General features: G+C 41.8%; 2 protein-coding genes across 7 annotated transcripts in view; both read left to right on the top strand.

Moving 5' to 3' along the window:
* Nucleotides 1-11,963, top strand: part of PRDM10 (PR/SET domain 10) — a 105,252-nt gene extending 93,289 nt beyond the window's left edge. Inside the window, exons 20-22 of the mRNA XM_035009304.1 lie at nucleotides 2,631-2,799; nucleotides 6,778-6,881; nucleotides 9,177-11,963. Coding sequence (XP_034865195.1) covers nucleotides 2,631-2,799; nucleotides 6,778-6,881; nucleotides 9,177-9,377 — 474 coding nt within the window. The 3' untranslated portion in view covers nucleotides 9,378-11,963. The remainder of the gene's footprint in view (nucleotides 1-2,630; nucleotides 2,800-6,777; nucleotides 6,882-9,176) is intronic.
* A 1,804-nt stretch (nucleotides 11,964-13,767) lies between these two features.
* Nucleotides 13,768-27,170, top strand: part of NFRKB (nuclear factor related to kappaB binding protein) — a 41,301-nt gene continuing 27,898 nt past the window's right edge. For 3 of the 6 annotated variants that reach the window (XM_035009300.1, XM_035009296.1, XM_035009301.1), the window contains exons 1-3: nucleotides 13,768-13,853; nucleotides 16,506-16,661; nucleotides 19,424-19,625. In XM_035009300.1, coding sequence (XP_034865191.1) covers nucleotides 16,527-16,661; nucleotides 19,424-19,625 — 337 coding nt within the window. In that variant the 5' untranslated portion in view covers nucleotides 13,768-13,853; nucleotides 16,506-16,526. Of the gene's footprint in view, nucleotides 13,854-14,212; nucleotides 15,004-16,072; nucleotides 16,662-19,423; nucleotides 19,626-27,170 lie in introns of those variants that run through there. The other 3 variants (XM_035009299.1, XM_035009298.1, XM_035009297.1) reach the window with 3 other exon arrangements.

The raw sequence follows: 27,170 nt of genomic DNA, 5'->3' as shown, positions 1-27,170 counted from the left end.
TGGCTGTCTTGATAGCATGCAGTTGCTAAGTTGTTTCTTGAATTTTGGAACAGTGACTTTGTGGCGTATTGTTGTGTTTATATCATAGAGGCTGTTATTGAGACAGCATAGCTACATCCATTAAAAAAATATTTATTAAAAATCTTACCCTTTTCATGAAACTTTTCTAGGTCTTGCCCTCAAGGAGCTTGGAGTCTAGTAGGGACATAACAAATATATAGAAGTAAACAGGATATAAAGCGAAGGTATCTGAACCAGAAAGGATACATGTAGGCCCACCTCTGATATTCACAGGTTCCAGAACAAGAGTACAAATGAAAGCCTGCATGCCATGTGTCTGGGTGGTTAAAAGTTTCAAATCAAGCTAACAAACTTAAATAAAATATGTTCTTTGCAACTACATGAATGGAGCTAGACTATTATGCTAAGTGAAGTAAGTCTGTCAGAGATAGACAGATACCATATGATTTCACTCATATGTGGAATTTAAGAATCAAAACAAATGAGCAAAGGGAAAAAAAAGAGAGAGGGGCAAACCAAGAAACAGACTCTCTCTCATTTTTTTTTTTTTTTTAAGATTTTATTTATTTATTTGAGAGAGAGAGAGCAAGCAGGGGCAGGGCAGAGGAAGAGGGAGAAGCGGACTCCCCGCTGAGCAGGGAGCCTGACACGGGGCTTGATCTCACCACCCTGAGATCACGACCTGAGCCGAAATCAAGAGTCAGACGCTTAACTGACTGAGCCACCCAGGTGCCCCAACTAACTGGAATTTAAGTAAAAACTTTAAAAAATGTATGTCCTATCTTGCTGCTTGACACGTATATTTTCATAATAACAAAATTGAAAAGGATATGCTAAGTAACAATTGCTACTAAATAACATGGTTAGTGCCAATTCGAAATTCCTTGCCTTCCTGCCAAACTGGCAGCTGCTAGGCTGGGGGCGGGAGGAAGGGGGAAAAGGATTTCTCCCTCCCTTGCTGGCTCTGTGCCCTTCGGACTGCTGTGGAAATCCATAGGATAAACATGCACTTTCTCTGCCTTCCTGTTTACTGGGGGGCATCGGGGATGGGAGGCTCTGCTGCTTGCCATCTGATGGCCCCTCCCCTCCTTCTAGTGTGAGGTTCAGCAGCTGTGAGGTTTCTGTCACTTCTCCCAGTCCCAGAGAGTCACCTCTGTCCATGAGGGGCCCTTCTTTCCCACCCCCACGGGCATCACACTTTTAAGTTTCTCAAAGGAACCCTAGGCTGGAGGGACTCCTCAGAAGGTGGTGGCACAGGGACGACCTTCCCCAAGACTGCTCCCTGTTTCTTCTCACCCAGCCTCCATCCTGCACCTCACAGGGCTTCTGTGTACCCACATGGACACCCCGACCCACGTGTCTCAGCTTCTTCCACATCCCTGCACAGGTGATCCCACGGCCACCCCCGTGGTCCCCTGTGCCCAAATGCCATTAGAGGACACCACATCCAAGAGCTAGGACTCCTGCAAGGTGACGGACTCAGGGAATAGACTTGTGCAGGCCCTGGAAGTGGGTGCAGGGCTGTTGTCATAGGGAATGGGGAGCTCTGGTTCCCAAGTGTCACCTAGAAGGGCCATGGCCTAAGGATGGGTCTTGCCTGGGTCTAAGGATGATGTGGCTATATTGATAAGTTATGGGCTTTCAGAAGAGGGAAAGATTCTGTTTTGCAGGGAATCAAGGATATTTCTATAGAAGTGGTATCTGAATGAGGTCTTGAAGGAGGGGTTTGATTTTGACATGGTAGTTGGGGAACGCATTATGATCTGCATACGGTCTCACTGTGAGTAAAGGCACAGAGGTGGGAAACTGGTATTATTTATGGAAAACTGTTTAGGTTACTGATAGGAAATGATGTTTGGGAGAAAAGTTGGGAAAGTAGTTTGGAGCTGGAATATGGAGGACTTGAATGGCAAACTGTGGAGCTTGGGCTCTATCCTGTGGACAGAAGTAAGCCTCTCCATGGATGTCTGCCTGTACACCTGTGTTTATCTCCACTACCTGGGTGGGATTTCCTAGTGTACTCAGTGGAAATTATGATTTCTGGGTTCTACTTCAATTTGTGTTACAGATTCACTCTGTGACATAGGCAAGTTCTTTAGCTTCTCAATTTGTCAAATCTTATGCAATGAAGATAATTAGACTTTCATTCATTTGTCTTTCTTTTTTTTTTTTTAGATTTTATTTATTTGAGAGAGACAGAGATAGTGAGATAGAGAGCACAAGTGGGGAGGAGAGGGAGAAGCAGGCTCCCCACAGAGCAGGGAGCCTGATGCGGGACTCGATCCCAGGACCCTGGGATCATGACCTGAGCCGAAGGCAGACGCTTAACCGACTGAGCCACCCAGGCGCCCCATTTGTCTTTCTAATGAGCTCAGTGAAATTACTTTTTTGGATATTCTTGTAGACAATCCTTTGAAAACGAATTAGGATTTTGATAGTTATGATTCCTTTTCATTGATCCTATTCTTATTTAAAATATTATTATTTTAGTAGCGATACTTCCAGTGTTATAATTCATGTTAGCCAGATTTACTTCCTTCAGTTATTTGTGAGTCTTAACTAAATTGGAAGTGATTAGTTTTCTACTCCCGCCTTGTCTTTCTCTCTAGGTAACTGGGCAGCCCTTGAGCCCTGCCTCCCAGCAGTCCCAGCAAGGGCTCAGCCCCTCGCAGATACAAGGCGGCGCCTCCACACCGGGCCAGGCTCTCCAGCAGCAGCAGGGCTCCTCTGTACAACACACCTACCTACCCAACGCTTGGAACTCCTTCCGTGGCTACTGTAAGGCAGGAACAGGGATGGTGCTGTAGCTCACGGGTGGGGTATCTACACTCAAGGGTCATAATTTCATCAGCTTTAGAATAAATTTTCTGGACTAAAGTATCATTGGCCATTTTCTACACTTTGTAGTGCATGTCCTTGAATGAGTTTCATGACCAAATTCAAGGCAGCGTTCTGATCTCAGAGAGCCACCCATTTCAGAGACATCAGGAACACTGCCAGAGAAAGTGTAGGCGGATGGACTAAGTAGCAGAATAGATGGATCTAGGGTAGGTTGATGGTGGTGAGTCATCTCTTCCATCAACATTTATTGAATATAGTCTTTGTATAGGTGGATGTGCTAGACCCTGGCTATACAAAAAATTAATATTGATTCATATCAGTAACACCACACAGTAACACCATACAGCCAGCTTTCATTAAGCTCTAAGCTCTCACTAGGTGCCAGGAATGATTCTAAACCACATATATACTACATTCAGTATTCACAACAACATATAAGTACAATTGCTATTTGCACTTTATAGATAGGGAAACTCAGACACAGAGTAACTTGCCCAAGGAACACAGCTAGTAACTAGAGGATTGGAACTCAGGCAGTCTGGCTTCAGAGTTTACACTCCAAACCACCCCACTCTGTGGCCTCTCCTTATAAGATAGTCTTTGGCTCAAAGAGATCATTATCTAGTAGAGAGAGAGATATGAGTAGTTGGCTTTCAAAACCCTGAGATTAGTGCTACAGAAGCAGCAAAAGGCTGGTGCTAGAGGTCCTAATAGTGAACAGATTTGGTGGGGATGGCAGCCTTGGATATGAGCTGGAAAGCATGGGGTCTTTATGACTGAAGATCTGGAATAGAGGAAACAACAGCCCTTGATAGTAGCAACTAGGAGCAGTAGGGGCTGAGAAGTTAGGAAGGCCAGTGTTGGTCTTCCTCCTACTACTGATTTCTTTCCTTGAGTCTGTCTCCATTGTCCTTGGCTGTGTTATGTGGATTTGGTATGGAATCAGGCTCAAACTGTACGTTCTTGTTATTTTTACACTCTGTTCTCTTAAATATTGGTGGTCACAATGAGGGCTGAGTCTTGTTTCTACTCGGGGAAAGACTCCTACTCACGGTAAATACCAGGAGAACCCTGGTCAGTAGACATTTATACTAAGTTTAATTCCTGTGAAAGAAATGTGGCATGATGTAGATCGCCATGGGAATAATAGAAAACCTGAAGAAAAGATTCTGGAATTGAAGTTATTAGGGAAAACATTTAAAATACAAAAAATAGAGTAGTATAATGAACGCCTTGGTACCCATTATCCAACTTCAGTTATGAACTCAGGGCCAGTCTTGTCTCATTTGTACCCCCAACATTCTCTTCCAATCCCCCAACTATACAATAATCCATATTATTTCATCCATAAATATTTTTAAAAATATTTTATTTATTTATTTATTTATTTATTTATTTATTTATTTATTTAGAGCATGAGTGGGGCTGGGGGGAGGGGCAGAGAGAGAAGCTCAAGTAGATTCCTCACTGAGCGTGGAGCCCAATGCTGGGCTCCATCTCACAACCCTGAGATCATGACCTGTGATGAAATCAAAAGTCAGACACTTAACCAACTGAGCCACCCAGGTGCCTCCATCCATAAATATATATAGTTTTAAAGATTTATTTATTTATTTGAGGGGGAGGGGCAGGGGGGAGAGAGAGGATCTCAAGCAGATTCCCTGCTGAGTGTGGAGCCTGAAGTGGGGTTCCATTTCACAACCCTGAGATCATGACCTGAGCCAAAATCAGGACTCCCACGTTCAACTGACTGAGTCACCTAGGTGCCCACATAAATGTTTTTTAAAACACAACTCTAGGGGCGTCTGGGTGGCTCAGTCGTTAAGCGTCTGCCTTTGGCTCAGGTTATGATCCCAGGGTCCTGGGATCGAGCCCCGCATCGGGCTCCCTGCTCCGTGGGAAGCCTGCTTCTCCCTCTCCCACTCTCCCTGCTTGTGTTCCCTCTCCCACTGTGTCTCTCTCTGTCAAATAAATAAAATCTTTAAAAAAAACAAAACAAAACACAACTCTAGTACTGTCATCAAACCTAAAAATAAATGACACTAATTCTTTGATAACCATCAAATATCCACTGTTCGTATTTCTGTGATTGTCTCATAAATTTTTTTTTAAGATTTTATTAATTTATTTGACAGAGAGAGAGAGCATAAGCAGGGGAGCAGGCAGAGGGAGAGGGAGAAGCAGGCTCGCTGCTGAACAGAGAGCCCAATGCGGGGCTCAATCCCAGGACCTGGGATCATGACCTGGGCTGAAGGCAGTCACTTAACTGATTGAGCCACCCATGCGCCCCTCATAAATTTTTTTTATGGTTGGTTTGTTCAAACTGAGTTCCAAATAAGGCTCATGCATTGCAATTGGTTATATATTTTGAAGGTTTTTTTTTAAGATTTTATTTTTTTAAGTAATTGCTACACCCAACGTGGGGCTCAAACCCATGACCCCAAGATCAAGATTCACATGCTCTACCGACCAGGCAGCCTTTGAGGTTTTTTTTGTTTTTTGTTTTTTGTTTTAAATATGTATTCTCTCTCTTTTAAATTGCAATTTATGTGTTGAAGAAACTGGGTCATTTGTTCTGTAGAATTTCTCACATTTTGAATTTTGCTGTTGTCATCCCTATATTATCATTTAAGATGCTTTCTTCTGTCCCTTTTCTTTCCTGTAGACTGGAGGCTTGATCAAATTCAGGTTCAGTTTTCCCTCCCAAGACACTTCTGGCTGGTGGTGTGTACTTCCATCAGGAGGCACATAATGTTTGGTTGTCTGTCTTTTCCCTTTGCACCACTGTTTCATTAGAGATTGCAAAATTGTCATATTCTGATTCTATCATTCTTTTCTTACTTATCAACTAGAAAACTTCTTCTTTTTTAAGATTTTATTTTTAAGTGATCTCTGCACCCAGTGTGGGACTCAAACTCACAACCCCAAGATCAAGAGTCATGCACACCACCGACTGGGCCAGCCAGGTACCCCTAGAAAACTTCTGTAAAGAAAAAATTTTTACCTTAACTAACAAGTTACTCTGCGGTGCAGTTCGCACAGGAAGGGCAGGATAAATCCTTTAAATATTCAGTTCATCTCTTTTATTTACCAGTTTTCAAAATAATGAGTTCTTTCCTAGTATTATCCCAGGTGACCAATGAGGGGTATGCGTGTGTGTCTTACTATCATTGTATTCTCATAAATTTCAACACAGTAAATATATTTCAAGCCATTGCAGTTGTTACCCTTATTGTTGCTCAGATTATCCCATCATTGGCTAATGAGAGCATCTTCAAATTGGCCCCTGTGTCTTTTCTACATGACCCTGTAGTCTCTTACAGCTCTTGCATGCTGGTATGATCCCAGCTTATTTTATGATCTAGGCTCATTTTACAATGTTTCCTATATCAGCTCTGGAATCAGACAGAAGCTATTATATAAAAACTATCAACTGGATGCTAGGGTGAACTTTGTTTTTAATTTGCTTTAATAACACTGGTGGTGAAATAAAATTCAAGTTAGATTATGTTGTGATTAGTAGGCAATAGTGGGTACATTTATCAATGACTCAAATCCGAATGTAAAAGTTAAAAATATTGAGCTCACAGGTAAACCTTTGTAACTTATTTCAAGATTTAAAAAAAATTATTGAATATTTGTCTTACGGATATTCAGAAGCCACATTTGGGGGAGATGCATTGATTATTTCTTTTTTTTTTTTTTGCATTGATTATTTCTGATATTTGATAACTCTCTGCTAACTTCCTATGATCATTCTTATCAGAGTATCAAGAAATCGTATCATGATAAGATTCTACGGCAAGCAAATCTATGGAAAATGTCCCAAGAATGTGGCCAATGGTTAGGTATTTGTTTCTACAACTTGTATTAAAATCTGAGACCACTGAAGTATGGCTATTTCCTGTTTTTCAGCATCGGAGATTCAAATGATGACACTTCCCCCAGGTCAGTTTGTGATTACAGACAGTGGTGTGGCCACTCCTGTCACCACTGGCCAAGTAAAGGCAGTTACGCCGGTAAGTGACCTGCTCGGGAGGGCTTTCCTGTCCATCACACTACACCACTCTCACCTCCCTCTGTTTCCTATTCCTCAGCTTTCCTTATCTGAGTTAGAAGTACCTCCTCTGTATTCCCATAACTCCTTGTGGAGTTATATTATAACCCTTATTATAGTTTATATTAATTACTGGCTTACTGTCAATCTTTTCCCAGCAGACAATGAATTCCTTGAAAGCTGGGTCTTGGTCTTTATCTCTTTATTCTCAGTGCCTTGCACAGGACGCTGGGCTATAGCAAATGGTCAGTAAATACCTATGCAGTTAATAACTGTAATGAACCTCCTAGATCCATATACATACAGATTCGTAATTGATCACCTTTTTATGTGCTTTGTGGAAAGTATTCATGACTATTGGTCTTCAACTGGGTTGGAAGAGAATAATAGAATGAATCTGTTATGGAGCTCTTTTAAGCTATTTTAAACATTCAGTCTCCCCCCCTCCCCCCCCCCCCCCCCCCCCCCGGGAAAAACATTGTCATGAATTATCTTGTTTTATTTAGATTAGGCAGGTCAATGTTGATTTTATCTGCTACCTCTGGTTTTATCGTCACTGGTTTGTTCTGGCCTGCCTCTAAGTGATTAGAAAACAGTATGTAAATTTAAATTAAGAAACATACTCATGAGTGGCTAGGGATATTGGGAGGTTCCCAGGGGAAGACCCTTTCCCAAGAGGTCTCAAAGAGTAGCAGGGTAGTCTGGTGGCCTCAACACCTGATTTTTTGTGACGTCTGGGTGGCTCAGTCGGTTAAGCATCTGCCTTCAGCTCAGGTCGTGATCCCAGGGTTCTGGGATCGAGTCCCACATCAGGCTCCTTACTTAGCAGGGAGCCTGCTTTTCCCTCTGCCTGCCACTCCCTCTGCTGTGCTCTCTCTCTCTCCGACAAATTAAAAAAAAAACAACAAAAAAAACCCCAAAAATGAAAACCTGATTTTTTTTCCCCAAAGCATACTGAGAGGTTACCTATTTCTTAGCACACAAACTCACATTAACTAGACTTAGGAGAGATGTGTAAATCCAGAGTACCGCTACGGTCAGTGAAGACAATAACTAATGTACAGTGGAATAGTCTCTGGCATAATCAGTGAGATTTTTACTCCCTGTCAGACCCATTGACTCTTTACCTTTTTTTTGGCCAGGAACTCATTTGAGAACCTGATTATAGCCAAGGATCTTCCCCTCCTCCTGCCATAATACACACACACACACACACACACGTGCACACACACACAAATTTAATGTACATTTTCCAAGGGTTCATAGAATCTCTAAAGCCTATCTATGGACCACCTAGTAGTCCATGGACCCTAGGCTGAGAGCCAGCCTCCTCCTGCTAGAGAAAGACTCACATGGGAAACGAAATCATAATCAGAGATTGATGAGTGTGGACTCTGAGCACATGGCCCTAGAGAAATCAAATGGGTATTTGCCTATGGCTTTTTTTCTGGACAGTGCTTGGAAAGGCCACTCACTGCCTGGGTTTTCCTCAGTTACTTCTTTTTTCTTAGCCTATATAGCAGACTGATCACCCTGCCAAGGGACACATTTCTTTAAAAACGTTAACTTAGGAGATAGCTAGCTCCATGTCTGTGAAGTTTTCATGATCAAAGGAAAAATAACGACAATGCATGTTTTCATAAAGCTAAATTGATTCAATGTAAAGGATTTTATTCTAAGATTGTATTCTTCTTATACTTTTGAGTGTTAAAATTTCTCTCATTTGACAGTAGCATCTTAAAAATGACTTTACTTGGCAAAATAAAATTTGGGAATACTTACTATTACTTTTAATTTGCTGGCCTATGAAATTCTGAAACCTAGGAACCACTGATCTTGACTCCCTGTCTTGGGAGCCATTATGTCTCTTTAAAGAAACTTTAAATATCTCTTCTGTGATCTATTTTGTATTACTCTTAAATATTAATAGACATCAATCTTATTTTATGACTATCTAAATTCTTAGGAGCAGTACAATAGCCCACGTTTCCTTTGCCACATAGGTCACTATTGTAATGCAAATTTCTGTACTCGAAGCTCTTCACTATATCATTTGGTGGAACACCTAAGGCGGTCCCTTAAATTACCTTGGTAGTCTATTACTCTGACTGATCCATCCCCTCTAAAGTACTCACATAAGTGCCTATTTTGGTGTCACCTTGTAACATTTCCTTTCATATTCCTTCTTTCTCTCTCCACCAAGAACCTCCCCCGCTCCTTTAGACTTCAGATTTCTAAAGATCTTTTTTTATTCTAGGGTCATTATGTGTTATCAGAAAGTCAACCAGAATTGGAGGAAAAGCAAGCTTCTGCTCTCTCCACGGGAGTCCAGGTTCAGCCAGCTACACACAGTGACTTGGACCCCCAGACCACCAGCCAACAGCAGCCCACACAGTACATCATTACAACCACCACCAACGGGAATGGGAGCAGCGAAGTGCATATCACCAAACCTTAACTTCTACCCTTGAGCTTGAATCCAGCAGTCACATCATGTCTTTTCTCATCCATAAGTTTGAAAGCTTCCAACACTTGGAACTCTTTTTTTAAGATTTATCATTCACTCAAGAATTTGGAAACCACAGTTTTGACACTCTACACACACTGGGGCTCCTTTTATAAAGGTCATCTTTACCAAATTGACTCTTCAAACCCTAGGAGCTTCTGCCATGGAATGGAGATCTTTCAGGGGAAAGTAGATTTCAAGGTGGAGAAACTTCGCCTTACTCTTGAGTTGGTTTTTTTAACACATTGATAGGCCTTACTTTTCCTTTGTGGAAATACTAGGTGGTGTATCACGTTTGTACCAAAGGTGGAGAAAGGATGTGCCAAGTCCATGGCCACTGGACTTCTTCATTCCAAGCCATGGCACTGAAGGAGACGGGCATTTTATTCAGTCAGAACTGCTTCATCTTTTGAGTTTGCATTTTCAGTAATTTAACAAGGGGAGCCTATTGAATATGAAAATAAAGACGATGAAACAGAGGTTTGACCGTGATGTTCTGAAGGAAAAACCGTCTTCTAGATTTTTCTTATTGCTGATTTAAAACAACCACAACAACAGCTTGCCTCTTTGGGGAGACCGTTGTTGGGTTACGATTGGTGGTGCTTTGCACAGGTGTTTGCACAAGTGCAGGCCTTCAGCCACTGAGGCCAGAACCTCCTGTTCGGATTTATTTTATTTACTTTATTACTCCGCAACGGTAGACTCCCTGTAAGAGAAAAGGTTTGTTTGATGTCAGCAGAATTTAAACTCCTACGTTAAAGCTTTGCCTCCCATTCTCTGGTTGTGGTGTATTAAGAAGGAGGCGTTCGAGATCTTGGTACAAAGAAAAATTCTAAGATAATTACCTATCAATAAAGTGAAAAGCACTGAAACCTTGTCCTGCCTTGCAGGATCCATTTACCATTCATTGGTACAGGATAAATTCCTCGTTCTTATCAGGCGTACATTCGACTGTCACATCATGCAGTGTATTTTAGTACTTCTCATGCTGTCTTAAAATGAACATTCTTTAAGGTTGGATGGAAAGGTGGCCCTTCGTATTTTTTTTAATACTTTTAACTTATGCATATTGTAACTCACCTGGACCTTTTGGAAAGATGACCAACTTCACACTTAGGAGAAAAATAAGAATGTGGGGACCGTTTATATGTCAAGGTAATTATAAGGGATATTAAAGAAATCCAATCTTTATGCATCTTACACTGTCGTTTGGGAGGAAAAAAAGTCTGCCTCAGCGATAGTTTTTCTTATATGTGTTCTTGTTTGCTGCCTTGTTGGCTATGAACTCAATGGGGAAAAACATTTCCCTCCTTTTTCCTGTGCATTCCAATTGTACACATAAACCATTACAGAAATCAGTGTGTATTTTAACAACTTTTTGACATACTAACACATTTTTAGAGTAAGTATCCTATGATGGAACCTATCACTCCTGAACAGAAAGACCTAAGTTCAATTTCAAATGAAGTTAACTAATCTTTTTTATTTACATTTCTGGGTAAAAACTGGTTCTATAAACTAAAAAAGTATAGTAGCTTCTTTATGGTAAAGACATCTTTTTGAAAAACCATTCTGTTGAAATAACTTTACTAATATGTAGATTTTGCACTTTATTTTTGAGACCTCATTGATTTAGTTATCCCTGAAAATCTGGGCACTAAGAGAACTTGAGAAAGTTACTTGGTAAATGTGTAGAAACTAGGGATGGACTCTATCTTTGGTAACAAAGATGTAATGTTGATGTTTTCAATAGAAAATATCGACCCTGAGTCACAAAACAGAGGCTCTGGGTTCCAAAGTCCTGCAGTGTAATGATTGTAAATATCCTAGTGTCCAGTCTAGAAAGACTTGCTAGGTGAAGAATATTAGACTTTGCTAAAGGTCCAGTTAAATTTTTACACCTTAAATTTGGCCCTATTGGGTCCTTTTTAATTTGAACCAGCAAAGTACCTCCCCTTCCCTCAGGAATAACTTATTGATTAAAAGAGAAAACTATCACTGAACAGAATGTTCATTTTATGCCAGTTATTTCAAGTTGTAAAATACAAAGAAGAAAATAGTTTGGAAGGACTCTGTTTCTTTCCCACCTAAGTTTTTTCTTTTTCTCTTTTTGTACTTACGTGGAATAAGCAAAGGATCTAAAACTAATTTGTATATTATCAACCAGAGTTGGTTGCAGGTGCAGTCAAGCCAAACAACACTTCTTTAAGATCAGGTATTCTGCATGTCCATTCCAAGTTAATAGATTTTCAAAAGGACTTGGATTTGAAGAGATGGTGGATTATAAGCCATCTGAAGACCAATATGGAAAAAAAGTATGTAGCCAATGTTTATATTGTGGCCTCTCTTAGGACATATTGGCACTCTAGACTTCAATCAGTGCAGTGTGAAAATTTTGGAGTAGGTTACATACAGATTTTACATTTTTATTCTTTGATTTGTGCTGCATAAATAGACATTTCATCATGTAAAATTCCTATTATTCTGGAAAAACCTATTGTTTTGATCTTCTTGAATTGTTTTCTGATTTGGAATTATCCTTTCAAAAAACTCTCAAGATATCTAGGGCTAAAAAGCACTTCATGAGATGCTAAAGCTGACCCACAGGTTGAAAATATTGACCCTGTCCTGTTATTTAAATGTGAACATTTATTGTACATTCAGTGAGTTATAGTGTTAATAGTCTTGTGCTACTCAGCAGGTGTAAAAATTAATAAATATTTTTTTTTAATAAACATCTTCCTTGTTTGTATGTGTGAAGCTACAAGAACTACTGAGATTGTTAATTTTTTTAAAAAAAGATTTTTATTTATTTTAGAGAGAGAGAACGCACCTGGGTGAGCTGGGAGGAGGGAGGGCCAGAGGGAAAGAATCTCAAGCTGACTCCCCTCTGAGCCAGGAGCCATAGTGGGGCTTTATCTCACAATCCTGAGATCTGACCTGACCTGAAATCAAGAGTCATCGCTTAACCAATTGAGCCACCCAGGTGCCCCCATTTTTTTTTTTTTTTAATATTACAATTTATAATGTTTTGACTCTGGTTCACGCTGGTCTGGTCGGAGACACAATATAAGGAAACTTAGGGATGATAACTATGGAATGGTGTTCCTCGGCCCTTTTAGTTGGTGGTTTCTAATTCAAGAACCTCCCAATGGTCTAACAGGCAGGAACTAAGGGGAGGTGGGCAGCCAGCAGGGGAGCAAAAATGGGCTTTCTTTGGAAACCACTGTTTTCCAACAAGGGAGGAGCAATAGTTTGGCCTGTCAGCTTCCCCAACACATTTCCATCCAGTGGAGAGACCTGAGGATGGTCTCTGCAGGGCTGCTGGGAGAAGTTGTGGATTAAGTAGTCTGAAGCTGTTCTAAAGAAGACTCAGTGAAAAAGGGACCTAGATTCTTTTTTTTTTCTTAAAGATTTATTTATTTATTTAAGAGAGAGAGAGAGAGAGAGAGAGAGAACACGAGAGGAGGGAGGGTCAGGGAGCATCAGACTCCCGGCTGAGCAGGGAGCCCCATGCAACTTAACCCAAGGACTCAGGGATCATGACCTGAGCAGAAGGCAGACTTAACCGACTGAGCCACCCAGGCACCAGGGACCTAGATTCTTCTTTTTTTAAGATTTTACCTGACCCCTTGAGAGAGAGAGAGAGAAAGCACGAGCTGGGGGAATGGCAGAGAAAGAGGGAGAAGCAGACTCCCCTCTAAACAGGGAGCCCGACATGGGGCTCGATCCCAGCACCTCGAGATCATGACCTGAGCCGAAGGCAGACAGCCACCGACTGAGCCACCCAGGTGCCCTGGGACCTAGATTCTTAACAGAGGAATGTAATCGAGTTTAATTTTAAATGTATTTCTTCGACGTGTGTATACTTTCTTTCCCAACGTCAGGGGCCCAGGGACAGGAGGAAGATATGGGGATACGCAGGGGCACAGGCTCCGGGTCTGTGTTTTCCTCCCTGAAACTCAAGAAACTGCAGTTTCCTCAGCTGTAAAATGGGAATAGTGCATAAGAGCATACAGTACTAGATAGGGGCTAGAAAGTGCTTAGCATAGTGCCTGGTACAGGGTATGCTCTCTGCAAACGTTGGCTAATAAAATTGCATTCACTCATTCATGGGCCTCAGTTCGCGGCTAGGTAAAGACTACAGACATTCTTCCGAAGAAGCTTCTATGCAGGTGAGACCAACAGGCCCAAGCCGCGTGCAAACTGCAACCCAAACCCAGCAGCGCGGGCTCTCACCGCCCCAGGCCCCGCCCCGCTCGGCTCCGCCCCTCGGCACCCTCCAGGCCCCGCCCCGCGCAACCCCGCCCCTTCCGCCGCCCGAGCCCGGAGCGTGCACGCACCGAGACGCCTTGCGGGAGCGAGCGCGTCTGAGAGCCCGCGGGCCGAGAAGCGCTGCGGGTTGGGAGACCCGCGCCGGCGACTCAGGTGAGGGCGGGCCCAGGACGGTGAAAGGGTTAAAGTGTAGCCGGGGAGCGGAGGGAGGGAGCGGCTGGGTCTCCGAGGGTCGCTGCTCCTGTGGGCCTGGGGCAGGGGAGCGGGCGTGTTGGGAGCCGGGCGGCCGGGTGGGTGGGGGTTAGGGTTAGGCACGGTGTGGGGGAGGGGCCGTGGGCGCAGAGGTGCAGTTTAGAGGGGCGGTACCCGGGCCTTGTGCGGGGCCGGGTTGGCTGGGGAGGGGTTTAGCTGCAGGGGCGGCGGATTTGGAGCGGGCGTTTGCTCCGGAAGCAGCCCAGGGTTTAGCTTTTTCGTCGGGGAGGGTCCAAGAGGCAAGACTAGCCCAGGTGCAGAGGAAAGGCCATTGGGAGACACTTTCCTGGTCTACTACGGAGGTCCAGGACGCCGCAAGATTTAGAAATCCTTGGCTTCCGGGGTTCCAATCCTCTGGCAGCTCTCTGCTTTTTGTATTTTGAGATCCTGTTCAGAATAGTAGCAGGGCAAAGGTTGCCACTCGAATAGATTAAATTTAGCTACACATCCATCGTAGTTGAAGAAACTTGGGAACAAGTTGTCAAACAGGGGCGATCCTCCTAAGAGTCAGGTAGAACAGTGGCTTTGCAGTTACTATCATGTTCTATGTCAATTCTGTAAAGAGTACCTTGCTCTAAGTATCAGGTTGCTTCTGCCAATTTTTCTATTTTAAAGTTTTGTTAAACTCATGCGCCGTGTGCTTTCTCACCTGCTTCAGTTATTTAGGCACCAAGAATGTTCAGATGTTGTAATTTCCCCATGTATTGAAAGGTGATGGAGCACAGTTGTTTGGAGACCATTTGCTTTGTCCAGCACTAATCTCCCTGCAGTATCTTTACATAAATCTGAAATCTCTAAAAGATAACTTGAAATAATTTGTGGGAAGATGCTTATTTTAGTAGTAATATTACAGCTCTGCTTTTTATCATTTTAAGAGTTTTGGAATCAGAAGTCATTATGTTACTATGTTTATATGACTGCATTAAGTCATATAAACTGTCATCCATCTGGAGATTATTTATTGTAGGATTCCAAAATTGGAAATAATAGTACAGAGGACCTGGTGCAACTCCCCTTTGTCTTACAAATAAGGAAATTGACACCTTGCAAGGTAAGATTTGCCTAGGGTCACCAAGATTAGGCTAGAAGTTTAGCATTTTGACTGTTAAGTCTGATTTTTTTTCTTTCCATTTTATTGTGCTTGTTAGTCCATTTGGTAGGAATGGGAGATAGAATTGATTTAGCAAATGTTTGTAGAGTGATTGAGTTAATGCTCCCCATCGTCCTGTTAGTTTTGTTCAATCCTGTGGCCTCAGCTTTACAGCTGATTCTAGCCATTAGCCTAACGAGATGCTTTCTGAAGATTTTTTTTTTTTAGATTTATTTATTTATTTGAGAGAGAGCACAAGCGGGAGGAACAGTGGGAGAGGGAGGATCTCAAGGAGACTCCCCACTGAGCATGGAGCCCAACACCGGGCCTGATCTCACAACCCTGAGATCACAACCTGAGCCCAAACCAAGAAGAGTTGGAGGCTTAACTGACTGCGCCCGCCAGGCACCCCTTTGAAGATGTTTTGATATGTACATTTCTAAAGATGACCAGCAGTGTTCAGTTATTACAGGGAGGAGAAAAATAGCATTATGTTTACATGGTTATAAATATCAGATGGACCTTCAGTTGGCAGATTGGCTAGTAAGTTTACTGGCTGTTGTGGTCAGGTGCTTGGAGACCTCAGAGTTTATGTGGACTAGTTTATACAGGAGGTGTAGTGTTAAGAATGTGTGTTTGTAATCAGACAGACCTGAGTTTCATTCATTCACTATCCCTGAGATTGGGCAAATTATCTACTTTGATCCTCAGTTTTAATAATCTATGGAGTAGATCTGATGAACCTGTCTTGCACAGTTGTGGGAATTAAATGAGAGGCATGGTGCTTAACAGGCCCTCATTAAATAATTTATTGTTAGTGGTTATATGGTTGATTTTTCTTCATGATAGCATAACAAAGAATTACTAAAAAAAATAATAATTGTTAAATTTTTTAAATATTTTTTAAAGATTTTATTTGAGAGAGCGAGCGAGCATCAGCTGGGGGAGGGACAGAGGGAGAGGGAGAAGCAGGCTCCCGCTGAGCAGAGAGCCCGATGTGGGACTCGATCTCAGGACCCAGGGATCATGACCTGAGCCGAAGGCAGATGCTTAACCGACTGAGCACCCAGGCGCCCCAAGAAATTATTTTATGGTAGAGAGATTATTGGCCTGAGAAGTCTTAAGTTATGAACTCTGATCTGTTTATCATTTAATCTCTAAGTCTCACTTTACTCAAGTGTAAAATGAAGGTTTAAGAAATTCTGTAGATTTGGGAGTTATTGTAGAAGCATTCTGAGCAATGAGACCTACTAGAAAAGATTTGAAGATTGAGATGAGAATGCAGTGGTAGAAGAGAGAAGAGGTGTGTAGCTGTAGTTAGGGTAGGAGGATAAAGTATAAAACTGGATTTGAGTTTGACTATTTTCTGGGCCAGAATATTTTTTGAAGGAGTGTTAGTGTCAACCAGACCCCTGGGATTCCTGCCTTTCTATCTGGAGGTATGACTGCATATATTTGTCTAGATTACCTGTGGAACATAAACAATGGATTCCTTGGACCATATGCTGACGGATCCCTTGGAACTGGGTCCATGTGGAGATGGCCATGGCACACGTATTATGGAGGACTGCCTCCTGGGGGGCACCAGGGTTAGTCTGCCCGAGGACCTTCTGGAGGATGTAAGTAGTACCATCACGACCATCTTCTCTCTGTCACCTTGCCCATAACCACTATTCTAAACCTTTTCTATACTCTACAAGTTTTCAGTCTTTTGTGCTCCCTTTGGTTTCATTTTCTACATTGCAGCTAAAGTCATCTCTCTCTTTTTTATGTAAAGTCTTTAACATTGTCCTTAGAGAAGGAAGTATAAGCTATACATTTAAGTCCTATTTTTAACCAGATAATTTTGAGGAGTTAACAAGAAATTACATATTTTAAGGACAGAATTATGGATATGTTTACGTTAAATTGGTTACCCGCATTGTAGATCATGAAACAAAACCCAGACACTAACTATATCTGTCAGTTAAGTAACCCTCTAGTCAGTTAGTAGTACAGGTCCTGGAATGGGATATCAGTGTGCTTTTGGCCCCTTTCACAGGCAGGCTGTGTAATCCTCATCATCATTAAGGTGGCTACCACTTACTAAGTGCTGTTTATGTGCAAGGCATTGTGTATGCCAAAAACTGTATTGAATTACTGTTTATTTTGCCCTGTTTCGCATATACAGGCAGGTGTAGAGTGTCATATAGCACGCATTCATTGGTGCATCATCTAGTTTTCGGAGATAATTGCATTTAGTCATATCTGGTTCAGATCTTTTCTTTCGTAGTATGTCCAACACTGTAGATAAAATTAAAGCCACCATTTATTCTCTCTGCCACCTGAAGTACCAATTACTAAAGTTGACATATGTATCCTTCCCATCCACGTTTTCTTTGCACACTCTTTCAGATAAATTTCTTTATGTTATTCATTTTGTCAGCACTTTTTATTAAGTACTACTTTGTGGCAGACACTGAGATACAGGAATAAAGTGTGCAAAAATAGATTTGCAGAGGAAGATCTTGGACACTGAGGTGTTTTAGTACATGCATGCAGGAGATGCCTAGTAGATGGTTGGATTTCTGGGTTGTCTCCTGCTTAAGCCCTTTGGTGGCTCTCCATTGTCCTTAGGATAACGATAGACACAAGTACTTAACATGTTTATAGGTCCCTTCCTCCTCTTTCTTGTGTCTGCTGCTCCCTCCCTCCCTTTGGGTCCTTGCACTAGCTATCCATGGCCTCAACTCTCTTCATTATTAAAAAAGTGAACTGTGGCACACATAAGAGTATATAAAATCCATATATATATAGTATATATACAGTTTACACAGCAATAAAACAACCATGTAGCTACTACTTGGGTTAAGAAGTAACTGCCAATACCATTCAGGCCCCCACAGGTAATTGCTATCCTTTCTTTTATATTAATTATTCTTCCATTTTTATGGTTTTGCTCTGTGAATTTTAAAATTTTTGTTTATCAGGGTGCCTGGGTGGCTCAGTCGTTAAGTGTCTGCCTTCGGCTCAGGTCATGATCCCAGGGTCCTGGGATCGAGCCCCGCATCGGGCTCCCTGCTCCACGGGAAGCCTGCTTGTGTTCCCTCTCTCGCTGTGTCTCTCTCTGTCAAATAAATAAATAAAATCTTAAAAAACAAAAAAACCCCTGAATTTTTGTTTATTAATCTTTAATCTCTATGCCCAACGTGGGGCTTGAACTCATGACCTGCATGCACTACTGACTGAGCCAGCCGGGCGCCCCTGCTCTGTGGATTTTTTTTTTTTTTTTTTAATTTTATTTATTTCACAGAGAGAGACACAGAGAGGGAACACAAGCAGGGGGAGTGGGAGAGGGAGAAGCAGGCTTCCTGCTGAGCAGGGAGCCCGATGTGGGGCTCGAACCCAGGACCCTGGGATCATGACCTGAGCTGAAGGCAGACGCTTAACGACTGAGCCACCCAGGCGCCCCTGCTCTGTGGATTTTTAACTCTCCTGCTTCAACTTTTTTTTTCCCCCCTTAACTATCTTAAATGTCACTTCCTCTGTAGGTGTTCTCTGACGCCTTGCTTCTGGGGCATGTGCTTCTCCTATGTGCTTCTGTGCACATCAGCACTTCTTAAGCTACATTGTAATTGCTTGTTTCCCCCTTGGACTGTGTATACCAGTCTAGCTTAGTACTCAGCACATAGGAGATATACAGCATATAATTGAACTGAGATTGAACTCCATCCTGCTGCTTGTCGCTCTTCACAGGTGCCTCAACTCCTCATGCTCTCTCCTCCCAATGTTAACTTTTTCCTGCCCCTCATCTTAAGCTGCATTCAGTTGTCCATCATACCCCTTGTTGGTAGAAATGGTTTCTGAATGAGATTCTCTCTACTGAGATCGTTTTTCCTTTGGATGATTATTTACTGTTGGACATGAGATAATGGTTTATATGTAGTCATTAATCTCTAAGATTTGAGAACTGAATAAAGATCAGTGACTTTTTTTTTTAAGATTTTATTTATTTATCTGTTAGAGCGAGAGTGAGAGAGAGCGTGCACACAAAAGCAGGGGGAGCGGCAGGCAGAGGGAGAAGCAGACTTCCCACTGAGCAGGGAGCCTGATGCAGGACTTGATCCCAGGCCCCTGGGATCATACCCTGAGCTGAAGGCAGGCGTTTAACTGACTGAGCCACCCAGGCGTCCCAGTGACATTTTGGTTTAAACAAACTTAAAAACTTGGATGTAGTGATGGTTGCACAACAGTGTGAATGTACTTAATATCACTGTGCACTTAAAAATGTACACTTAAAAATGGATAAAATGGTAAATTTTATGTATATTTTACCACAGAAAAACTTAAAAGCTTGTTTTTCTCTTGTTTACTTTTCTCCTGCTTTTCCTAATTGTCCTAGCCTGAGATATTCTTTGATGTAGTCAGCCTCTCAACATGGCAAGAAGTATTGAGTGACTCTCAACGTGAACACCTCCAGCAGTTTCTGCCTCACTTCCCTGAAGACAGTTTTGAGCAGCAAAATCAGCTCATTTTGGCCCTGTTCAGTGGGGAGAACTTCCGCTTTGGGAACCCTCTGCACATTGCCCAGAAGCTTTTCCGAGGTACGTAGCTTGGCATTCTTTTTTGAGAGGAGTGGAAAAGAAGGAACATGTTCACTTATGTAAATACTCCTTTATTCATTTATTGTATTTATTTTTATGTACTGATACTGACTCAGACTAATTGTGTGCAACACTTTGCCTAGGCTATTCTTTTTTTTTTTTAATAAGAATTTCTAACTTACATAGGAAAATACATCAATCATAAATGATTTATTGTAATATGAACTTAACTGTGTAACCACCACCCAGATCAAGAAGTAAAACATTACTAGTGCCTTATAGGTCCCTTTATGATTAGTCTTTAAAAAAATTTCAGAACAGTTTATCATTTGCTTTATCACACGTACGTATGTGTATATGTGTATTTGTGTGTCACACATACATACACTTTTTTTTCTGCAGAAAACATGATACTCTACTGTCAAGCACTTCAGCATGTATGTATCTCTTAACAAGGACATTCTACCATGTAATCACAGTCCTATTATCACACCCAAGAAATTTTATACTGTGCAAATATCATAGAATATCTCATATTCAGATGTTGTTGGTTCCCAAAATATCCTTAATGGTGGCCTTTTATTTTTTATTTTTTTCCTTTTAAATTCACGATCTATTCAAGTTCATGCATTGTGTTGGATTTCAGTCTCTTGGCTCCCTGAACCTAGGGCCCTCTGCCTTTTTTTCTTTGTCTTTCAAAAACAATGACTTTTTTTTTTTTTTTAAAGATTTTATTTATTTATTTGAGAGAGAGAATGAGAGACAGAGAGCATGAGAGGGAGGAGGGTCAGAGGGAGAAGCAGACTCCCCGCTGAGCAGGGAGCCTGATGTGGGACTCGATCCCGGGACTCCAGGATCATGACCTGAGCCGAAGGCAGTCGCTTAACCAACTGAGCCACCCACGCGCCCCATGACTTCTTTTTTTAAGTGTGATTGACATGCAATATTATATTATTTTCAGGTGTACATCCTGATTCTCTGTGTATATTCTGAAGTGATCCCTGTGATATATCTAGCTACCATCTGTCACCATACAAGTTGTTACATATTACTAGCTACATTCCCTATGCTGTACATTGTATCCTTTTGTCTTATTTATAACTGGAAGTTAGTAGCTTTTAATCCCCTTCTCCTATTCTGCTTATCCCAATCTCCCCACGCCCACAAGGCAATCATCACATTGTTCTCTGTGTCTGTTGAGTCTGTTTCTCTTTTTTTGGTTGTTTATATGTTTTGGTTTTCAGATTTTACATGTAAGTAAAATCATGATATCTGTCTTTGACTTATTTCAGTAAGGATAATATCCTCTGGGTCCATCCATGTTGTCTCAAATAGCAAGATTTCATTCTTTTTTTAGGCTGAGTAGTATTCCATTATATATATATAAACTCATTATCCATATATTCATCTTCATCTCTTCATCTATCGATGGACATTTAAGTTGCTTCTATGGCTTGACTCATGTACATAGTACTGCAGTGAACATAGGGATGCATGTACACTTTTTGAATTAGTGTTTTCAGTTTCTTTAGATAAATACCCAGAAGTGGAATTGCTGAATGGTAGTTCTGTTTTTAATTTTTTAAGGAACTCCATAGTATTTTCCATAGAGGCACCATTTTTCATTCCCAAAAACAGTGCGTGAGGGTTCCATTTTCTCCACATCCTCCTCAACACTTGTTATTTCTTGTCTTTTTGATAATAACCATTCTCACAGGTTTAAGGTGATATCTTGTGGTTTTGATTTGCAGTACCCTGGTGATTAGTGATGTTGAGCATCTTTTCATGTGTCTGTTGGCCATCTGTATGTCTTCTTTGGAGAAATGTTTATTCACATCCTCTGCTCATTTTTAATTGGATTATTTGTCTTTTTGGTGTTGAGTTGGAGTTACTTATATTTAGATATTAACACCTTATTGGTTATGTCATTTGCAGATATGTTCTCCCATTCAGCAGGTTGCCTTTTTATTTTGTTGATGGTTTTCTTTGTTTTTTAGTTTGATGTAGTTCCATTTGTTTTTTTGTTTTGTTTTGTTTTCTTTTTCTTTTGTTGCCCTTGCTTGAGGAGAGATCCAAAAAATATTGCTAAGACTGATGTCCCAAGAGTTTACTGTGTTTTTTCCTAGGAGTTTTAGGATTTTCAGCCTTACATTAAGTTTTTTTTTTTTTTAAAGATTTTATTATTTATTAGAGAGAGCATGAGCAGGGGGGAGAGGCAGAAGGAGAGGGAGAAGCAGACGCTGAGTGGGGAGCCCAACGTGGGGCTCCATCCCAGGACTCTGAGATCATGACCTGAGCCAAAGGCAGACGCTTAACCAACTGAGCCACCAAGCACCCCTTCCATTTAAGTTTTTAATCCATTTTGAGTTTATTTTTGTGTATGGTGTAAGAAAGCAGTCCAGTTTTATTCTTTGGCATTTAGCTATCCAGTTTTCCTAGCACCATTTATTGAAGAGACTCTTTCCCCTATTGTATATTTTTGTCTTTGTTGTAAATTAATTGATTATATAAGAGTAGGTTTGTTTCTGGACTCTATTCTGTTGCATTGATCTGTGTGTCTCTTTGTGCCAGTACCATTATGTTCTGATTACTGTAGCTTTGTAGTGTAGTTTGAAATAAAGGAACATGATCTCTCCAGCTTTGTTTTTCTTTCTCAAGATTGCCTTGGCTATTTGGGGTCTTCTGTGATTCCATACAAAACACACTGACATTTTTGAAGAGCTCAGGACACTTGAATTTAAAAGGTCCTGCTTTATGGGGAATTGTCTTTTTTTTTAAGAGATTTTATTTATTCATAAGAGACAGAGAGAGGCAGAGGGAGAAGTAGGCTCCCCGCTGAGCGGGGAGCCGGATGCGGGACCCGATCCCAGGACCATGGGATCATGACCTGAGCTGAAGGCAGACGCTTAACCATCTGAGCCACCCAGGCGCCCTGGGGAATTGTCTTGTTTCCTCATGATTGAATTTAGGTTAAACATTTTACCGGTAATACTAGATGGGAAATGTTACTTCTTTCCCACCATCACCTCAGGAGGCACATGATGTCAGTTTTTCTGATGTTGGTAATGATGTGTTTGAGCACTTGGTTAAGTGGACGTGTCTGCCAGACATACTGATTGTAACAGTACCTTTTTTCTTCATAATTCAGAAGGAAAATGTAGGATGATACTTTGGGACCAGGTGATAGTCTTTTTCCCAAAAGCCTTTGTTTTACTCAGTGGTTTAACGTCCATTAATGATCCTTGCCCTGAGTCATTTATTACATTGGGGATTGCAAAATGGTTTGGGGCCACTATTAAGCCACAGTTTCCTCTCTGTTCCATGGAGAGCAGCAGAGAGGCCTCTTCTCCTCTTTCTGGGGTGACTTTGCTTTGGCAGGAGGCCCTGAAAGTACAGTGAATCTCCTTGAGTTTTGTTAAATTGGACAACAGGATAGCTACAAAAGCCTGGACGGGACAGGCTTATCATTGCAAAACTTTTATTATCTCAGCTCGTTTCAGACTCGCGTTCCTTCCTTTGGTGAGTTACTGGTTTAAAGAGGAATTCCCCTGGGTAGTGGGCAAAGTTTATTTCCCTGCAGCCAGGGGCCTCAGGTAGGAGTAAACCATCTCTTCCGATAGAGCCTGCCTGCTTTTAGAGGGGTTATGGCAGGGACCTTGTGTGATGTTTGCACTGTCCGCTGTGCTGGCATGTTTTCCCCCACAGCAGTGTTAGGGTGTGGTGAGGATGCAAACAAGGAATTCCTGCACGTTTCACTCTGACCGCGGTCATATTTTAGTTCCAGTGTTGGTGCAGACAGGTGCAATACCATGCTTATTCATCTTCTGAGCTGTCATTGCATTCCCGTATTCTTTCACCTTTGGTTAGCTTTCCTGTTTCTGTTTTAAATGTTCACCTTTCCCTTAAGTTCCACATGCTTAGCAAACTCTTGCTTCCTGCTTCATAAAGGATCTTCTGTCATAAACCCCCCATTTTCTACTTCCAACCTACACCCCAGCTCCCTGTATTCATTTCCATTCTGACCTACTTTACTTGTCTCAGAGGAAGAAGGAGTTTTGTCTTCTGTTTAAGATTAACCTCTGCTCTTGATCCTTTCATCTTTTCCCTCCTCTGGGACCTCTTTTCCTCAGTTAACCATCCCTTCTATCCTGTGTATTCACTCTGTTTTGCTGTTCACTCCACTTGCTCTTCTTCAGCGTATGGATGCGTTCAGGGGTCTCACACTAAAAAAAGTCCTTCACTGTCTGTCCCCTCCGTTGTCCTCTATCATTTGCCTTTTTATCTCCAAACTTGTTGAAAGACATCCATAGCTGCCCCTTTCAGTCATTCTGCCCGTTTCTTGGGGCTCTTCCGTTATTACCTCACAGAGAGTGCTTTTATTAATGCCACTGTGACCTGTCTTTTCCTTCAACTTTTTTACTTTTAAAGTTCAAAGCTGCAGAAAGGTCACAAGATTTTATAATGGACACCTGTATACAGTTGACCCTTGAACACTGCAGGGCTGAGGGGCGCCTGCTTCCCATTCAGTTACAGATCCATGTGTAACTTTTGACTTTCCCCAAATTTAACTGTTAGCCTAGTATTGACTGGAAGTCTTACCTGTAACAGTTAATTAACACATATTTTATGTATTGTATTTTTTACAATGAAGTCAGAGAAAAGAAAATGCTAATAGAATCATAAAGAAAATACATTTACAGTATGTACTGTAAAAAAATCCACATATAACTTGACCCACACAGTTTAAACTGGTGTTCGAGAGTCAGCTATACTTTTCATCAGGTTCACCAACTATTAACATTTTGCCACATTCACTCTCGTTACTGTATTATTGTCATTTTTTTTTTTGCTGAACCATTTGAGAGTATTGCAGACATTGTACCCCTACATTTTTCAGCATTCGTCTCTGAAGAATAAGAACGTTCTCTCGGGGTGCCTGGGTGGCTCAGTTGCTTAAGCGTCTGCCTTCGGCTCAGGTCATGATCCTGGGGTCCTGGGATTGAGCCCCATATCGGGCTCCCTGCTCAGCAGAGAGCCTGCTTCTCCCTCTCCCTCTGTGTGCTCTCTCTCTCTCAAATAAATAAAATCTTAAAAAAAAAATTCTCTTACATAACCACAAATGATCATATTCGGAGATACTGTAAATACAGAATTTTTCTGTACTTAAATTCTGTATATAAGTGTAAAATGTAACACAGGCGTGATGTTATCTAATATATAGTCCATATTCACATCTCACCAGTTGTTCCAGTGAGCATTTTTTCTGCTCCATGTCTCTTTAGTGAGCATGTAATTTCCAAACCAGCAGATGCTTTTTATTTATTTTTATTTTTTTAAAAGATTTATTTATTTGAGAGAGAGTGAGAGCACATGCAGGGGGGAGGGGCAGCGGGAGAGGGAGAATCTCAAACAGACTCCCTGCTGAGTGCAGAACCGTCACAAGGCTTGAACCCACAACCTTGAGATCATGATTTGAGCTGAAATCCAGAGTTGGATGCTTAACTGACTGAGCCACCCAGGCACCCCAGCAGATGCTTTTTAGTTCTCTATTTGGTCCGTGCACAGCATCTACAGTCTTTTTTTTTTTTTTTAGCAAGCTCTACACCCAACATGGGGCTTGAACTCATGACCCCGAGACCAAGAGTCGCATGCTCTTCTGACTGAGTCAGCCAGGTGCCCCTGTAGGGCCCAGCATCTACTGTCGTGACCACTTTCTTCATCTTGAGACTTTCCTCCAGTTTGCATCAGTGACTCTTCTCTGGCCTGGATCTCCTCCTGTGTCTTTGACACCCTACCCCCCACACCCCACTTTCTTTGCTAACCGCTCTTCCACTCACTGTTCCTGTCTGTGTTACTGCTGTTGAGGCACTGTTCTTTTTTTTTTTTTTTAAGATTTTATTTATTTGACAGAGACACAGCGAGAGGGGGAACACAAGCAGGGGGAGTGGGAGAGGGAGAAGCAGGCTTCCCACCGAGCAGGGAGCCCGATGTGGGGCTGGAGCCCGATGTGGGGCTCGACCCCAGGACCCTGGGACCATGACTTGAGCCGAAGGCAGACTTTTAATGCCTGAGCCCCCCAGGCGCCCCTGAGGCACTGTTCTTAGCTCTATACCTTGCCTGCTTTCACTCACTATCTCGTCACTGCTGACTCTTACCCAGCTGTTTTAGCAACCACCTCCACACAGCTACAGAGTGAGCTTCTTAAAACTTCACTTCTCAGAATATTTAGCAGTTGCCTTCACTTGACTCTTTTTTTTTTTTTTTAAAGATTTTATTTATTTATTTGAGACAGAGAGAATGAGAGACAGAGAGCATGAGAGGGAGGAGGGTCAGAGGGAGAAGCATACTCCCTGCTGAGCAGGGAGCCCGATGCGGGACTCGATCCCGGGACTCCAGGATCATGACCTGAGCCGAAGGCAGTCGCTTAACCAACTGAGCCACTCAGGCGCCCAGTTTGCCTTCACTTGAAATAAAATTCAGTGCCTACAAGGCTCTATGTGTGTGACCTGGCTCCTGTCCACTTATCCAACTTCATCTGGTACTACCCTCTCCTCTCCTCACTGTTAACTAGCTCACCGCTAGCGAATAGAAACGTTAAATGAGCCGGGGTGCCTGGTGGCTTAGTTGGTTAAGCATCTGACTCCTGCTGATTTCGGCTCAGGTTGTGATCTCAGGGTTGTGAGATTGAGCCCTGTATTGGCTCCCTGCTCAGCGGGGAGTCTGCTTCTCTCCCTCTCCCTCTGCCCTTCCCTCCCCACCCTGCCCCCAGCCCTGCTCTCCTTCTCTCAAATAAATAAATCTTTAAAAAAATATATACTAATTACATGAACCATGTGTTCAAGTTAAAATTTTCCAGTAGCTGTGGTAAGAATAATAAAGACAGTTAATTTTAATAAGATTTTGATTTATTATAATTATTTCAATAATATTTTCTTTAATACATACATACAAAATACTGTTTTAATAGAGGGGTGGCATTTAATGGCTTTCAAAAAGTGGGGGAAACTAAAGACTGAAGGAACGTAATTTTAAAGAAGTGCAGAAGCAAAAAAGATGCTAGTCCAATTTTTACATATCAAACAGCATCAGGAGTATTCAACTCTGGGCTTGTTTCTTGAAGGTCACATCCTATTTCCCTGCAGCAGGCAGCATAGCATGGTGGGTAAGACCTTGGACTCCGGAGCTGGGCTACCTGGGTTCAAACCTGCTTTCCCCTTTTATTAATTGTGTGACCTTGGACATGTTATTTAACTTTTCTATGCCTCATTTTCTTTATTGTAAAATGGGGATTTAGTAGTGCCTTTTATAGGATTATGAAGATGAAATGAGTTAATATACGCAGGGTCCTTATATATATAGTGGCAGTTGTCAGGTGCTGTTCTAAATAAGCATTTGCTTTTATTAGTTACCTTGGATGGTATTAGGATGGTTGGGGGAACAAAAAGAGAAATGCTGTGTACTTTGACTTCTCATTTTAGCTTTCTGAGATTAGCTTTTCAGTCTTTCCCTCTCAGTTTTCACCATGGTCTATCTGCTCAAATCTAA

This window comes from Mirounga leonina, unplaced genomic scaffold, assembly GCF_011800145.1.
Source record: "Mirounga leonina isolate KUSES-001 unplaced genomic scaffold, KU_Mleo_1.0 Mir_153, whole genome shotgun sequence".
NCBI lineage: Eukaryota > Metazoa > Chordata > Mammalia > Carnivora > Phocidae > Mirounga > Mirounga leonina.
Note: the sequence above shows the minus strand (reverse complement) of the source record. Positions and strands in the feature narration are given on the sequence as shown.